Raw genomic sequence first — 15,645 nt, forward strand, 5'->3', positions numbered from 1 at the left:
TATTGCCCCCTCATACACACACACTGCACCCAGTGTCTCAAACCTGCGATTGAAGGCTGCTCCTGGTGGGGTGAGAGGGGAGAAAGAAAAGGCCTGATGCCCCATTGCCCTGCAACGTGTAGAGTCATTTACACCAGTGTGTGTAAAGCCTCACCATTCTGACTCACTTGGTGTAAAGGAGACTGTTGTACTCGGATAAACTCACAAGGCTCGATTCACAGTGGGCATAGCTCTACTCTGCTGCCTTCAGCGGAGCTGCTTCAGGTTTGCACCACGGCACGAGGGAGAGTGGCGTGTGCACTGTGGGTTTAGCAGGTGTGAAATTGGCAAGACGGTCTGTTCAACAGCAAAGCTCTGAGCCCTGAAGGATGGAGGCTGCTGCACTGCTGAACAAACACTTCATCATATTGTCCTCGGGCTGGGGGTACGGAACACATTGTTCGCAGTTTAAACCACTGTAAACTTTTTACGGGGCAGCGAGAGACGAACATTTCCAGTAATTCAAGGAGATGGTTTACTTCTTTTACTCTATTCTTGGCCAGCTCTTTAAAAGGGCTCAGGGTGCTTCATGTTCTTTGATTTATGGAGGGCTCTTTTTTTCTGTCTGTCCTCTGCAAACAATTCAGCAAACTGGACGAAGGCTGGTTTGCTCTGCAGGCATCAGATCCAAGTTTTCCAGCTCTGAGCTCCGTGACAGCATGAGGGAGAAGCAAACACATAAATTCTGGTGATTGCAGCATCAGCAGGTGCTGAAAGTGGAGGCTGGCGGGAGGTGGGAGGGGGGATATCTTCCTTCTTTATTTTCCATTCCTCTAACTGTTCCTGAAGCAATTGTTTCCTTGGCCATGTATCTTCATTTCTTTCCCCAGCTCCTGCCTCCAGTGGCTTTGGGAGTGATTCAGTTGCAGCTTTGGTGACTTTAGTCATTTTTAAAAAAATCATTTTTATTGTGAGTGAACTTATTCCTGGGGAAGGATTGAGAGCCCTGGAGGAATGAATCCTCCTGGCTGCATATCAGGTGCACCCCAGAGAGCAGCAAGGCAGGATTACCCCTCCCCACCCCCACCCCCCAAACCAAAAAATCGCATTACAAAAATTCTACAAAGTCATGAATGCTACAACGTTCTGCAGCTTTGTGCTTATGTTTTGGGCCATTGTTCCATTTGGATACCTTGAGTTAAGGATGGGCTTGTGGTTTAAGGCACTGGAGTGGCATTTAGGAGATAGGCATTGAGAGAGGAAGGATTGTCCCGTGCTTATGGCACTAGCCTAGTACTTGGGAGACCTGGCATCAGTTTCCTGTCCTCCACAGGCTTCCTGCATGACCTTGGGCAAGTCACTTAATCTCTCTCTGTGTCTCAGTTCCCCACCTGTGAAATGGGAGTAACAGCCCTGCCCAGCCTCACAGGGCTGATGTTAGGATTAACATGTTAAAGATTGTGAGATGCTCAGATCCTAGGGGCTATGGTAATACAAATAACAATAATACTATCATAAGATGCTTATCTAAATGGACAAGTTCAATAGAGTCGTCTTCTGTGGCCTTGGGTGAAGTGTCAAGGTCAATGTCTTAATGGTTGGGAGATGCTCACATATACTATGGTGAAGTATGTAGACACAGGTGTTGCCTCCTGACTAGGAAATTGTGTCAACAAAAGAAGTCTCTTCTCCAAAGAGGCTTACTGAGGCTTTCCTTTGAGCTAGGGCAAGATCAGGCAGGATTTTGGGGGGGTTAGTGAGGGCTGTTAGAGTACCCATGAGGCACAGGTGTGATCAATCAAACTCATATGTCGCTCGCTGTCATGGCTGGCACATGGATTTAAATAACCTGCAGCATATAGATGAAGAATACTGTTGTAGGTACTGAGACCCAGCGGTAGTGCACCTGATGTAAGAAATAGAATTGTCCAGGTGCCTCTCTTACTGAGGAGGAGTGTGTATGTTTTTAAAAAGGGAAACTAAGTACTTAGTGTTACAAAGGAAGAGAGGATGCTAGATAAAACATGAGACAGAGAGGTCTAATACCATAAGAATGGCCATACTGGGTCAGACCAAAGGTCCATCTAGCCTAGTATCTTGTCTTCTGACAGTGGCCAATGCCAGATGCTCCAGAGGGATTGAACAGAACAGGGAATCATCAAGTGATCCATCCCCTGTTGCCCATTCCCAGCTTTTAGCAAACAGACGCTAGGGAAACCATCCCTGCCCATCCTGGCTAATAGCCATTGATGGACCTCTCTTCTATGAACTTATCTAGTTCTTTTTTTTTCTTTTTTTTTTTTTTAACCCTGTTATAGTCTTGGCCTTCACAACATCCTCTGGCAAGGAGTTCCAGAGTTTGACTGTGCATTGTGTGAAAAAATACTTCCTTTTGTTTGTCTTAAACCTGCTGCCTATTAATTTCATTTGGTGGCCCCTAGTTCTTGTGTTATGAGAAGGAGTAAATAAAACTTCCTTATTTACTTTCTCCACACCAGTCATGATTTTATAGACCTGTCATATCCCCCCTTAGTCGTCTCTTTTCCAAGCTGAAAAGTCCCAGTCTTATTCATCTCTCCTCATATGACAGCCGTTCCATACCCCTAATCATTTTTGTTGCCCTTTTCTGAATCTTTTCCAATTCCAATATATCTTTTTGAGATGGGGCGACCACATCTGCACACAGTATCCAAGTTGTGGGCGTACCATGGATTTATATAGAGGCAATATGATATTTTCTGTCTTATTATTTATCCTTTTCTTAATTATTCCCAACATTCTGTTCTCTTTTTTGACTGCCGCTGCACATTGAGTGGTTGTTTTCAGAAAACTCTCCACAATGACTCCAAGATCTCTTTCTTGAGTGGTAACAGCTAATTTAGATCCCATAATTTTATATGTGTAGTTGAGATTAGGTTTTCCAATGTGCATTACTTTGCATTTATCAACATTGAATTTCATCTGCCATTTTGTTGCCCAGTCACCCAGTTTTGAGAGATCCTTTTGTAGCTCTTTGCAGTCAGTCTGCCTGGGATTTAACTATCTTGAGTAGTTTTGTATCATCTGCAAATTTTGCCACCTCACTGTTTACTCCTTTTCCCAGATCATTTATGAATATGTTGAATAGGACTGGGCCCAGTCCAGACCCCTGGGGGACACCACTAGTTACTTCTCTCCATTCTGAAAACTAATCATTTATTCCTACCCTTTGTTTTCTATCTTTTGGCATATTGTACTACCTTGGTCTTGTTTTTTACCTTCCTGTTGTCTGGGAGGTGCATTAATTGGTCTCAAGGAATTCAAGTCTCTGTTCCTGAGCAGCTGTTCAGTCACTGATCGCGGGAGGAGGAGGCATGGTGCTGCTCTGGGATTAATCCACTCACCTTTCACCTCTTGCAAACATGGGTTTGAATCCTGCTGGAGACTGTGGTCTCAGGGCTTGTCTAGGTGCAGGGCTTCACTGGTTTAACTTAAGGGATATTGAACTGATTTAGCTAACTTGGTGCAAAAAACGGTACGGGCACTCGTATTTCAGTTTAAACCAGGCTTACTTCAGTTTAGTTTACCTCCATTAGGAACAGGTCTAAGCCAAACTGTAATAAGCCACTTGTAAATTAAAATGTGTGTGTCCACACAAGGGTTTGCAGTCCGTTAGCTAAATTGTTTTAAAAACAGGTTTAAGTTAAACTGGTACAACTCCTGTGTGTAAACAAAGCCTGGGTGACTCCCCTTCGAGCCTGCAGGGAAACTTGACTGATTCACCGTACTCAGCCTTTTCCATCTGCAAGGAATCCAGCAGGTGGTCAGCCACGCTCCCTCCGAGGCACAGCAGCCCATCTTGCATTCAAGAGTCAAACAAGGTTTCAGTCCACACACAGCTACTTACCCCACTCTGCTGACTCCCAGGGTAGTGCCTTCACCACAAGACCTTCCCATCTCAGCAGCACCCATTGTCTTTTGCTGGGGAATAGGGTGACTCTATATGCTCATCCCCAAGCCCATGTTCCCCACCTATGGGGCTTTCGTGTTTATCCTGTCTTGATGGGGCCCCTTCAGTTGACCTTGGAGTTCCATCCTAAGCCCTGGTATTAAACCAGCTCTTTTTTAGCAGCCACTTCATTCCTCCATCAAAAGCTATTTCAAACAGAGGATCCTTACAGCATGGGCAAGTTATGTGCCTCCAGACAAGAGGCCACGACCCATTGCCTCTGCATTCTGTCTCTTGACACTGGACATTTTCAGAGCTTTTTGGTATCTGATGCTCAGGGGTCACTTGCTGTCTATTTCAGGTCCCCTCTGCAACACAAGGAGATGGTTCAGTGATGGGTTTGTTTTAATTTCTTTTGGGGCCCTATTTCTGTGTAAAATACCAGAGTGGAAATAGCAACTTATCAGCCATCCAAAATAAAGCCAGCTCTATTTGTGTTTGTCAGCGGGTTTATTTCTACCTGATTTCCTCTGTGTGTGTCTCGTCTGCGTGTCTACCTCAAAATATTAGTGCTTTAATAGCGCAAAAAAATTACTTGTGAATTTAGCACTGGTGAAAGGTGCCAGATTGGCAGCTTTACACATTTAAGTTCATGCATGAGAAATATTAACCCTTAATTAGTGTGTGGCCTTGGTGTATCTCTGAGGACTGGATTTTAGCGCAATGTCAGCTTGCCACAGCAGTTTGGGTTTGAGTCATCTGGGGTTTTCCATGAATTGATCCAACCTGCCTCACACAGCAAATAAAATCGCTAAAGCAGAGGCATTTTTGCTCATGATCCTTTAATGATCTAAGATATTGCTCCTGTCTGCCCATAAGAACAGCCATACTGGGTCAGACCAAAGGTCCATCTAGCCCAGTATTCTGTCTTCCAACAGTGGCCAATGCCAGGTGCCCCAGAGGGAATGAACAGAGCAGGTAGTCATCAAGTGATCCATCCCCTGTCACCCATTCCCAGCTTCTGGCAAACAGAGGCTAGGGACAGGGTCAGCTTTAGGCCGATTCCCCCGAATCAGGCCCCGCGCCTAAGAGGGCCCCGCGCCCAGCCCCAGAGCGTGGCAAGCCTGCGGCCCTGCAACCCCGGCCGGAGTGCGGTAAGTCCTGCGGCCCCGCTCCCCCAGACGGAACACAGCATTCCCATGGCCCCGCTACTCTGGCTGGAGCCCAGCAACCCCGCGACCCGCTTCCCCAGTGGAGTGCTGCAAGTCCTGCAGCCCCGCTCCCCCATCCGGAGCTCAGCAAGCCCTGTCGCCCTCTTCCCCTGGCTGGAGAGCAGGCAGACAGCTCTAAGCACCGGCCCCGGTCCCCCCGCCGGATCGTGGCAATCCGACGTGCCGCCGAAGATTCAGAGCGCTGCCCGGTGAGTACAAGCCCCACAAATCGGGCCCCGCACTTGCTAAAGCCGGCCCTGGATAGGGACACCATCCCTGCCCATCTTGGCTAATAGCCATTAATAGACCTATCATCCATGAACTTACCTAGTTCTTTTAAAAACCCTGTTATACTCTTGGCCTTTACAACATCCTCTGGCAATGAGTTCCACAGGTTGACTGTGCATTGTGTGAAGAAATACTTCCTTTTTTTAATATCATTTTGTGACCCTTAGTTCTTGTATTATGAGAAGGAGTAAATAACACTTCCTTATTTACTTTCTCCACATTAGTCATGATTTTATAGACCTTTGTCATATACCCTCTTAGTCATCTCTTTTCCAAGGTGAAAAGTCTGTATTATTAATCTCTCTTCATACGGAAGCTGTTCCATACCCCTAATCATTTTTGTTGCCCTTTTCTGTACCTTTTCCAATTGCAAGAGCTTTCTTGAGTGGTAACAGCAAATTTAGACCCCATCATTTTATATGTATAGTTGAGATTATGCTTTCCAATGTGCATTACTTTGCATTTATCAACATTGAATTTCATGTGCCGTTTTGTTGCTCAGTCGCCTAGTTTTGTGAGATCCTTTTGTAACTCTTTGCAGTCTGCCTGGGACTTAACTATCTTGAGTAGTTTTGTATCATCCGCAAATTTTGCCACCTCACTGTTTACTCCTTTTTCCAGATCATTTATGAATATGTTGAATAGGACTGGGCCCAGTATGGACCCCTGGGGGACACCACTATTTACCTCTCTCTATTCTGAAAACTGACCATTTATACCTACCCTTTGTTTCCTATCTTTAACCAGTTACTGATCCATGAGAGCACCTGCCCTCTTATCCCATGACAGCCACTCTCAGGGAAGGAATATGCTGAGTAAGATGGAACCCATGTCCGATTTTTGTCTAGCAATTCCTACCTTCCTAGCCTTTTTTTGGTAGATCCACCCTTTAATGGGATGGTAGAAGGGAGCCCCCATTGGCTGTGCCACAATTGTCCTTTCATTTTCTTTTTCTCCTCAACTTGTGTCTCCCCTTTCTTTCTTTTTCTCATCTCGCTTTCTAATGTTGATTCTTTTTAGTTCTCTCTCTGTGGGGCTTGCCCATCTTTCTGGTCCCCAGCCCACCGGAGCCGACAGATTGCTTAGAACAGTGGAGCCTATTGGAGATCAAAAGGATCCAGGACATGTGGCTCTTGCAGCTGAGCACAAGTGGGACAGCAGGCTGCATCCTTCCCCATATGAGCTGCCCCTGAAACTGGCTGCCTTAGTGGCTGCCTTAGGAGCAGGGTGGAAACTTGGGCACCTTTTGAAGAGTTATCTGCTGCTTTGCTCACCACAGCAGGAGCACATGGGGAGTGAATCTGGATCAGCCCTCTCCTCTGTTCCTGCACCCAGTCCCCAATTTGGGAAGCACAGAGCTAGACTGAAAATAGAAAATCAAAGAGTGTAATAAATAACCCCCTCCCCATCCTGGGCTTTATAATCACAAGAGCTATGGCCTGTAACCATTTGCACATCCTGTCCCCCAACTGGATGAGAGTAAGTCTTCAGAGTCAGGCTTACGCTGCTGATACTGACGATCCCACATTCAAAATTAACTTTCTGCAACATTTGCTTTAAAATTCCCCTTTCGGTGATGTTCCAGCCAGGAAACATGTTTGCTCTTCATAGGAAGCAAGCACATAAAAGTTATTGAACTTAGTGGAGGGTAATCCAATGTAGAATTTGATCTAATATCCCTGGAAAGATCCTTGGCCTGAATCCTGAGCTTTAACCTGACATCCCCGAAGTTCTGCAACCCTCTCAGACACTGGAAATCTATTAATTAGCCTGATTTTAAGCATGGCATTGCCCCTAAAGTAGGCTCAGTTCCACACCTTGAAAACCGTGTCCGTTGGTTGTGGTTGACCCTATCATTACCAACTAAGCATGACTAGCAAGATTTTAAAGATGTTAAAGTGTGCTGATGCTGGGGGCAAAGTGTTGGGTTCAAGCCAACGCACTTTCAAACGTCACTGTTGCCCTAGTTGGTGCTCTTGTTACCTTGCTGTCTAAGGCTGGTGCAAACTAGCCTATTGATCCCAAGGGCGTGCTCGGATGGCAAAAGAAGGCTCTGGTCCTGGTTGGAATCACAGGGTACTGTGGCAATACGCAAAGAAGCACGGCTGAGGGTACGTTTTCCCCTGCTGCCCCAAGTCTCTGGGATAACCATCCAGCTGCCCCGGAGGAGTGCCAGGAACAGGCCTGTTTTCAGCGGGATTACAAAGACCTTACAGCTCTGTGGAACCAAGACTGGCTTTATTTTCTTCTCTTCTTTACGTTTATTCGTAGTTATTAACCGGCCTGCACGTGCGCATATGTATACGTGTGGGTGCCTGGAAGCCTGTTGGTAAGGAGATGTATTCCTTAGGGCATAAGGCAGGGGCACATGAGGAATGATATCATTGTAGCCCTGCCCCTTGACAAACATTGGTACTACCCAGAATTTTCTCCCTCAGTTACCTTCTGGTGTTTCTATTCTTAGTGCCGCTCTTGTTCTGTCCACTTGCATTTGGAAGCCAGGAAAGAAGCCCTTGGCCAGCATGCCCAGGCTGAGAAGAATGCAGACAGTCTGGCAGAGCGCAGGTTAAATAAAGTTTGTCTTGGCAGGGCCCGGTTCTTGGATGTACTACAAGCCACTGGAGCATAGTGATGATGGAATTACAAACACCAGCACAGGCTGCCAAATGGGACAGGTCTCCCGACGCTGCTCGTGGGCTGCTATCTGCTGGGACTCTGTGGGTATGTCTACACAGCAACTAGACACCCCCGGCTTCCCATGCCAGCCAGCTCAGGCTTGCAAGGCTTGGGCTGCTCGGCTGTTTCATTGCTGTGTAGACTTCCAGGCTCGGGCTGAATCCCAGACTCTAGGACCACAGGAGGTGGGAAATGAAAGGCCTGGAGAAATTGCAAGCTTTCCCCATAGTCAACACTCCACTGATTCCTGTAGAGCCCTCTGCTGGCACAGACTGAGGAGAGAGGGGCTGTAAGTTTCCCACCGCCGGCAGTATTGCACTGGTCTTTTCAGTGCCTTGGAGCTGAATCCTGGTTCTGCTCAAGTCAGTGGGAGTCTTGGCATTGACATGAGCAGCATCAGGATTAAGATCATGCTACTCCAGGAGGCCTAAAGGGTTCCACCCTGCATGGCTGATTTTTGCGGTCAGGGAGAGCTCCGAAGCTGATGGCTGGCTGACTGCAGAGGCATGTTTCTGGTACTTGGGAGAGTGCTGTAATGTCTTGGAGTCTGGGGATCCACACTTGATTTAGTAACATTTTCTGGCCAGCATGGGTGGTGTCAATGAACCTTTCCTGCACTGGCTGCACATGCCTCCCGGCTCCTATCCGGAGTGACATTCCCGTGGCTGTAGCCTCAGGATTTGCAGGTTGTTACCATATAAAGGGCACAGTCCTGTCCCAGCAGGAGGTCCAGTGTGAAGTTTTTTTGGAGGGTACATAACTTTCCTTTTAATAGATGTACGGCATAGATTTTTGGATGCAAGTTGCAATTTCACTGCCCTCCAGTGATAGAGAGGAGGAGAACTGAGGAGGAGGGGAGAGAAAGCCGGCAAAGGAGATGAGTACAAAACACAAGGACAGCTTCACCTCCTGGCCCTAGGAAGTTATAGCTTTGGTCTTAAGAACTAGCATTACTAAAGACCTTCAGTTGTCTCCTTAGAGTCCTCCGGCCCCTTCTATTCCCAAGCATCTCCCCTTAGCCTTTACTCACTCTCCCCCAACCCAAATGGGGGCTGGCTTTTGGCACAAGCAATGGCAAAGCACCACATGGTGCTTTGACTTTCTCTACTAGCAGTGGGACAGGACGAGGAAGGCACACAACACCAAACCAGATTCCCTCGCCAGGCTGTGCTGGCAATGGGATCAGGGAGGGGAGGAAAACTGGTAATACAACATACTCCCCTCTGCTACCGCAGCTTAGGGGATGTTGCTGCTTGGGGGCTTCCAGATCCGCAGGGAGCTGTCTTCTCTTTACAGTGAAGCATCAAGAATGCCTGTTTTTGGCTTCGGCTGAGGGGGATCAGGCTGGTCTCTGAGCCGGGTTGATTCTGAAGTCAAAAGCGTTAAAGATGCTCTTGGCGATAAGGCACCAGACGTGGAGCAAGGAGCCCTGGGCTCTACTCCCATCTGTGCCATAATCTGCCCTCGTTAAGCCATCCGTTAAGGGCTAGAGCAATCCACAGGCTTCAAGGGCTAGTCTGACCCGTACAGCACAGGCCTGGGTCCCATCGGGGGCCAGCTCCATGAGTAGCTGTATTGACGTCATGTGAGTAACTCCTCCCCAGTGCAAGCAAGAGCGTCCCTAATCTGGCCCTTGTGCTCTGTGCCTGCGTTTTCCCATCTGTAGAATGGGGGCATCCATCTCTGCCTGCCTCACAGGTGGGTGAGGAGGAGCAGCTAATTAATGGCTGGGAAGTGGCTGTGATACCCTGTGAGCCGTTGCTGTGAAAGGGGGTAGCATTTTATAAAGCCGATCAACCCTTCTCCAGGAGACCCGGATCAGCGGGAGGCTCAAGAGCTATTTCCCACTGTAGCCGTCTGTCACCTTTCTCTCTCTCTCTCCCCCTGCCTGCCTGCAGGTGGCTGGAAGTGCAGGTGACTAACCTGACCTGCACTCAGCGCTGGGTCCAGTACCTCCGATTGCTGCAGGAATCCATCTGGCCCGGGGGAGTCTTACCAGCGGTGCCTAAACCTTTCAGGACGCAGGAGCAGAAGGAGGCAACGGCACAGCAAGCCTTGCAGAGCCTGATGGGACTCCTTCCTGGTGAGTGTGCCATGCGATAAACACCCAAGGGCCTTTAGCTGTGGTTTCTGGCTATCGGGCCGTGGCTCTTTAGGGATCAGGCTCTGAAATCCATTCCACCGCTTCGCTATGTCAGAGAGCAGGTGCGATAGTGACTCCTGGAGCCAATGCTTAATGTGCCGCAGGTGCTGAGCACCATGGGCTGTGAGCACTGCAAATGAACGGGAGTTTGTCATAGGCTCATTGGCCACCCCTGAGAACAGGGCAAGGCAGAGGGCTAGGGAGCCCCACAAGAGAATGCATTGCATTGTCACCTCTAAAGATCTGGTTTCAGAGCATGAGAGAGCCTGCTTGCGTTTACCCACATGTGCTATCGGAGGCATGGACTTGAAGCCGTCCCTTCTTTGCCCCCCTTTGGTGTGTTTAGTGTGAAACACCTTGGAAAATAGCAATTCTCGCTCTCTAAACTCCATGCAGTTTTGACACCATTGTCAGCCGCAGCAAGATCCAAGACCTGGCAAATTCACATCACCTCAGGAGCTAAATGACCCATCAATAAGGCTCCCACTACTTCCAAGTGAACAGCCACTGTGCTGCCCCAGAGTTACTTGAGATAATTCACACAGTTGTCTCAACAAAGTCCAGGACTCTGAGGGAGGGAGGGCCTGCCATTTGGTGACTTCTAAATACAGGCCTCTTCATCTCCTGCCTTTAGTACTGGCCACTCAGTAGGAGATGCTCTTCCATCAGAGCCATTCACTAGGGAGCCAGCACCCCAGCACAGCAAGAAGGTGCTGTTCCGCTGAAGGTACTATCTTTCAGAGGAGGTATAGAACAGAATTATTTCTGCTATCATTTAAAAAAAAAATGGGGCGCTTTTCCAAACGACTACAATCATTAGCCCTGATATGCTGGCCAGATGGTGTTCATTTACATTTCCCTCTGTTTTAGAACAGCTGCTGTGTGGTCCACCCCAGAGGTGGCTGCATTTCCGAAGTGGGTGAAGTAATCCATCTGTGGATAATCTGTAAAGCATGTTAAGATTCTTCTCCATCTGCTGTTTATTATAATTAGCTGGAGGTTGTCTCTTTGGTCCGGAAGCTCTCTTCTACATTTGGTTCTAGAGCTGTACAATATGTCTGGTATTAAGATTGGGCTTTAAGATGTGTGTTTTCCTGGTATTTCTCCAAGTCGAGGGAGGGGGAGCATCACTTTTTGGGACATCTAATCAGATAGAAAAGCCCTTTAACATCCACTGAGTTCTTGAACAAGTGCAATGTGCCCTGTATTGTATTTTAGATAGAGGTTTTTAAAAACAAAGTGTCTCTCTGATGTTAACAGACTTAATTCTGGAAATCCTTGGGACAAGCAGATGTCAACTGAGCTGGAACCTGGTCCTTGAGTCACTACGTCAACCCATCATAAACAGGTAGCCTTGACAACGGGGACACCTTAGCCTCCATAAGCCACGGTCATTGCTATGCAATAACCAAGTAGTGCATCGCGCGGTGGACTCCCTTGAAAAAACCCACTGGTTAGAAAGTTTCCGATGATGAAGAATCACACTGGAATGAGTAGACTCTTTCAGACCAAGGAGGATCATTGTAAAAGTTCATCTCCTGAGGCTTTGACATGAGGTGACGATTAGAAAATATCAGCCTAAACATGCTATGAATTAGCTCAGCCGATCTGCTGATTTCATTGATACAAATAGTGCAGCAGGAGACGAAGCCAGACCCAATCCGGGATTGTCCCATGGTTTGGAAAAGCTTTAAGTTTGGCTGTGACTACACTACAGGTGTGATTTCCCCTGCTTGCGTACACATGCTCACACTAGTTCCCATCAAGCTAGCGTGAATATAAATAAATGTGTGGCCGCAGTAGCACAGGTCATAGTAGCGGAGGCACGGCTGAGCTGTGCCGGGTACATACCCACCAGTTTCTGGCAGGTTTACACTCTGGATGGCTCAGAATACCTCTGCTGCCGCTGGCTATGTTGCCACAGCTACACTGCTCTTTGTACTTTATAGCTCGATCAGAATCAAAATCGTCCCCATGGGCAGAGCCGGGCAGGAAGTCATATTCAGGGCTTTCGTGGGCATGCAGTGGATGTGTTGCATACACAGTTGGCACGCCACTGAGCATTACGTAAAAATATATTATGCATCTCTAAGCCTCTCCAGTGCATTCTGCATACTAATCCTTCTTCCTGGGACTGATTCTAACCTTCCAAACTTCTCAGCAGCATCAGGCAACTACTGTTCGGGTGGGGGGAAATCACCCACCCATTGAAGCATTACCTCCTCCTCTTCTAGTGTGTGGGATTTTTCCCTCTCCCTCACCCCAGCCTGGGGCTCTACAGTGAATTTGGCCTCTAATGGCTGCCTTGTACACAGGTGCACAGCATGCTTGAGTGAGTGCGGACTTCCCTCTGTTAGCAGACATGTCAGACTTCTGTCTCTTTGCATTGACGAGCCTATGTTTTCTCCTCTGTCTCTTTCAGGCACTTGGTTTACCGCCTCTCGGACATCCTGCTGGAGTTTTTGATACTTAATAACTCCAGTGATGATCCCAAAACAACAGCTGTAACTTCATCTGTCTCTAACTGCCCCGAGACAGCAAGCATTTCCCCACATTAACCAGGGCTGCTGTTGCCAGCGACAAAGAAGAATGGGCAGCAGAGAAAAGAATTCATAGGCATCAGGCGACTGGCATTCAGTGTTTGCTGGACAGGGCTGGAAGTTTCTTAATTAACTACCCCAGCCGGTCCAACATGAGGCTTCTTTCAGGCTTCTCCTTGTTGGCGGGGTGACTGACTATGCCCAATGTGAGCAGATGGAGATGTTTGTGTGTAACATTAGTGTCCATTCCATAACTCACGTGATGGAGAGCAAGGCGCTCACGGCGGAAAAGCACCTGATCTCTCTTGGGGCAAGCAGGCTGCTAAGTGAGGCCAGGCCAGCCACAAATCCTACTTGGATGTAATTTCATGCCCTTACCTTTGTCTCTTGAATCTGAGTAGTCCTGACCCAGACTGGTCGGTGGCACATCAGGGTTGGTTCAAGGCCTTTGGGCCCTGGCACTGATGTGCAGAGACATGACCCCAGGACGTCCCATCATCTGAACTCCCATGCCATATAAGGCAAAAAGAAGAAGGATTGCAGCTCTTATCCCTAGTAAATGAATTCACCACTTAGCTCCTCATTGAGCGAAGGCTGCACGGTGCTGAGATTCCTGCCTGACCTTCTCCCATTCAGGGTGGATGTCTGCATGGAGAAATCCTCATGCCATACCTGTTCCTTCCCAGAAAGATGAGATAGAGACAAGAAGACATCCCCAGGGGGAGTTCATGCCTTTTGTGCTTTCCATTCAAATCTGTGGGAACTCCAGAGCGATGGGTAACAAGCAGAAAGCTCCTGCCTTGCCTTAGGGGCAGGGAAAGGTGCCTCACACCATTGCAACTCCAGGATCATCTTGTTTCAAGATCCCTCATTGCCCAGGCCGAGGAGAGGGATCTGGGGTGAAACAGAACTGGAGGGCACCACATCCATCCCCAAGTCATCTGCCTGTGCAGGGAAAATTGAAGATTATGGGGCAATGGCTCCCCTACCCCATGTTGTCTTGTAAGTGGGGATTGTTAAGGGTCCCAGGGTTACAATGCAGGCACCGCACCACAGATGAGCAGCAGCTTCTTTAGCATGAAGGCCGGGTACTGTTTGGAATCTGAGACCATCCCTGATCTCAGCTTCACCAGAGGATCTCTACCATTGATTCGTGGCCGGGCTACTCTGTGGAAGAAAGGAACTGACTCATATGAGGCACGCGGGCAATAAATTAGTTTCTATAACCATAGACTGCCTCTTGCAGCAAGTTCTTGGAGATCCATCACCTCACTGGTGCTCAAAGGAGTTTATCATACAGCTCTCATTGGTAGCTAAGTGGGAGGGTGGTTAAAGCAGGCAGTGGGTGTCCAGACTCCAGGGTTCCATCCCCAGCTCTACCCTGGCTTGCTGTGTGACCATGAGCAAGTCACTTTAACCTTGTTGTGCCTCAGTTTCCCTAGCTGTAAAATCGGGAGGGATATCGTTAGGGTTGATCTATTGTTTGCATAGTGCTTTAGAGACCGGGTATGTTGTAGAAGCAGCACATGGTGGTATTATATATCTATCGCCAATCACTGTACGATGCCCCAGGGTGACAATCTCTCAGCATATCAAAGGCATCATGGGCTTATGGTGCCCCACTGTTGAATTAATGTTAAAGCAGGTGAACAGGGTATATGAGCATCAACAAAAGTATTTGCATTTCATCCAGCACATGGGCCACATTTCACCAGGTCCCAAGCCACAGTCTAACTGGCATTGGACTTTTTCATCCAAGAAGACCCTGCCTCCTGTGATTCTCGACAGTTTAAAATAGATAATGGGGGAGAGCTGGCATGAGAGAGGCCTGCAAGGTCATGGCGATCATTTCCATTCTACACTACATCCCAATGTGCTTGTCCTCTCTTACAAGGGTTACACTCAATTACCCACGAACTAAAAGGGAAGAGCATTAGCCTGTCACACGAGCCCACTAGTCCCCAATCATTGTGCTGGATTTGGGTGTGCATCATTTTCACTGTAGAGGACATTTAGCCGGAGGAATGAGTAACACTAGTGCAGGTAGCCTTGAAGACACAGACCCTGCTCTTTCCAGATGGAGACAGCCGCAGTCTCCTGTGTGGGTATCTACCCTTTGGTGTGTGTACTGCCTACAAGTATGTGAAAGGTATAAACAGTAAGGGAGGGGGGTCATTTAGGATGGTCTGGGGGAGCCCAAAAGCTAAGGAGAACTCAGATGAAATTGAGCAAAAGGAAGTTTTAGGCTGTCTATGGGCGAAAACTTCCTAACCAATGCCATGATCTCTTAAGGGAAGGAATAGCCTCCCAAGCGGAAAGGGAGAAAGTCCATTGTTTGAATCGTTTAAGACCCAAAAGCTAAGGAGAACTCAGATGAAATTGAGCAAAAGGAAATTTTAGGCTGTCTATGGGCGAAAACTTCCTAACCAATGCCATGATCTCTTAAGGGAAGGAATAGCCTCCCAAGCGGAAAGGGAGAAAGTCCATTGTTTGAATCGTTTAAGACTCAAGTTGGGTAAAGAATTGGAGAACATACCATAGGGGACAATCCATCCCACAGTGGCAGAAAGTGTGGAGTAGAAGGTGGGACCCAATAGGTTTTTCCGTCTCCAATTTCTCTTTGTTATTCCTAGGCCACAGGTTGCCCTTCAGCATCCCATTTCACTTCTTCCTCCTCACTCCCTGGTTTGCTATTTTGTTCCTCTGTCCCATAATTTTGGTTTACAGCATATCCTGACCTGCTTTTCCCTAACGGAGTCTAGGAGAGGCCCTAAGAGAAGAGGCCATCAGCCACAATCTGATGTAACATTATTGAGCCCTGTTGTAGGTCTGGCTAGGGGCTTCCTGGTTGGTTGGTTGGTTTTTTTTGGTCTGCTGCAT

General features: G+C 47.9%; 1 protein-coding gene across 5 annotated transcripts in view; it reads left to right on the top strand.

The window, feature by feature from the left end:
- Positions 1-15,114, top strand: part of SNX19 (sorting nexin 19) — a 48,038-nt gene extending 32,924 nt beyond the window's left edge. For 4 of the 5 annotated variants that reach the window (XM_039496479.1, XM_039496483.1, XM_039496482.1 and 1 more), the window contains 3 exons: positions 9,981-10,165; positions 11,486-11,573; positions 12,648-15,114. In XM_039496479.1, coding sequence (XP_039352413.1) covers positions 9,981-10,165; positions 11,486-11,573; positions 12,648-12,783 — 409 coding nt within the window. In that variant the 3' untranslated portion in view covers positions 12,784-15,114. Of the gene's footprint in view, positions 1-9,980; positions 10,166-11,485; positions 11,574-12,647 lie in introns of those variants that run through there. The other variant, XM_039496481.1, reaches the window with a different exon arrangement.
- The last annotated feature ends 531 nt before the right edge of the window (positions 15,115-15,645 follow it).

The sequence above is a fragment of the Mauremys reevesii genome, linkage group 12 (genome assembly GCF_016161935.1).
Source record: "Mauremys reevesii isolate NIE-2019 linkage group 12, ASM1616193v1, whole genome shotgun sequence".
Classification (NCBI taxonomy): domain Eukaryota; kingdom Metazoa; phylum Chordata; order Testudines; family Geoemydidae; genus Mauremys; species Mauremys reevesii.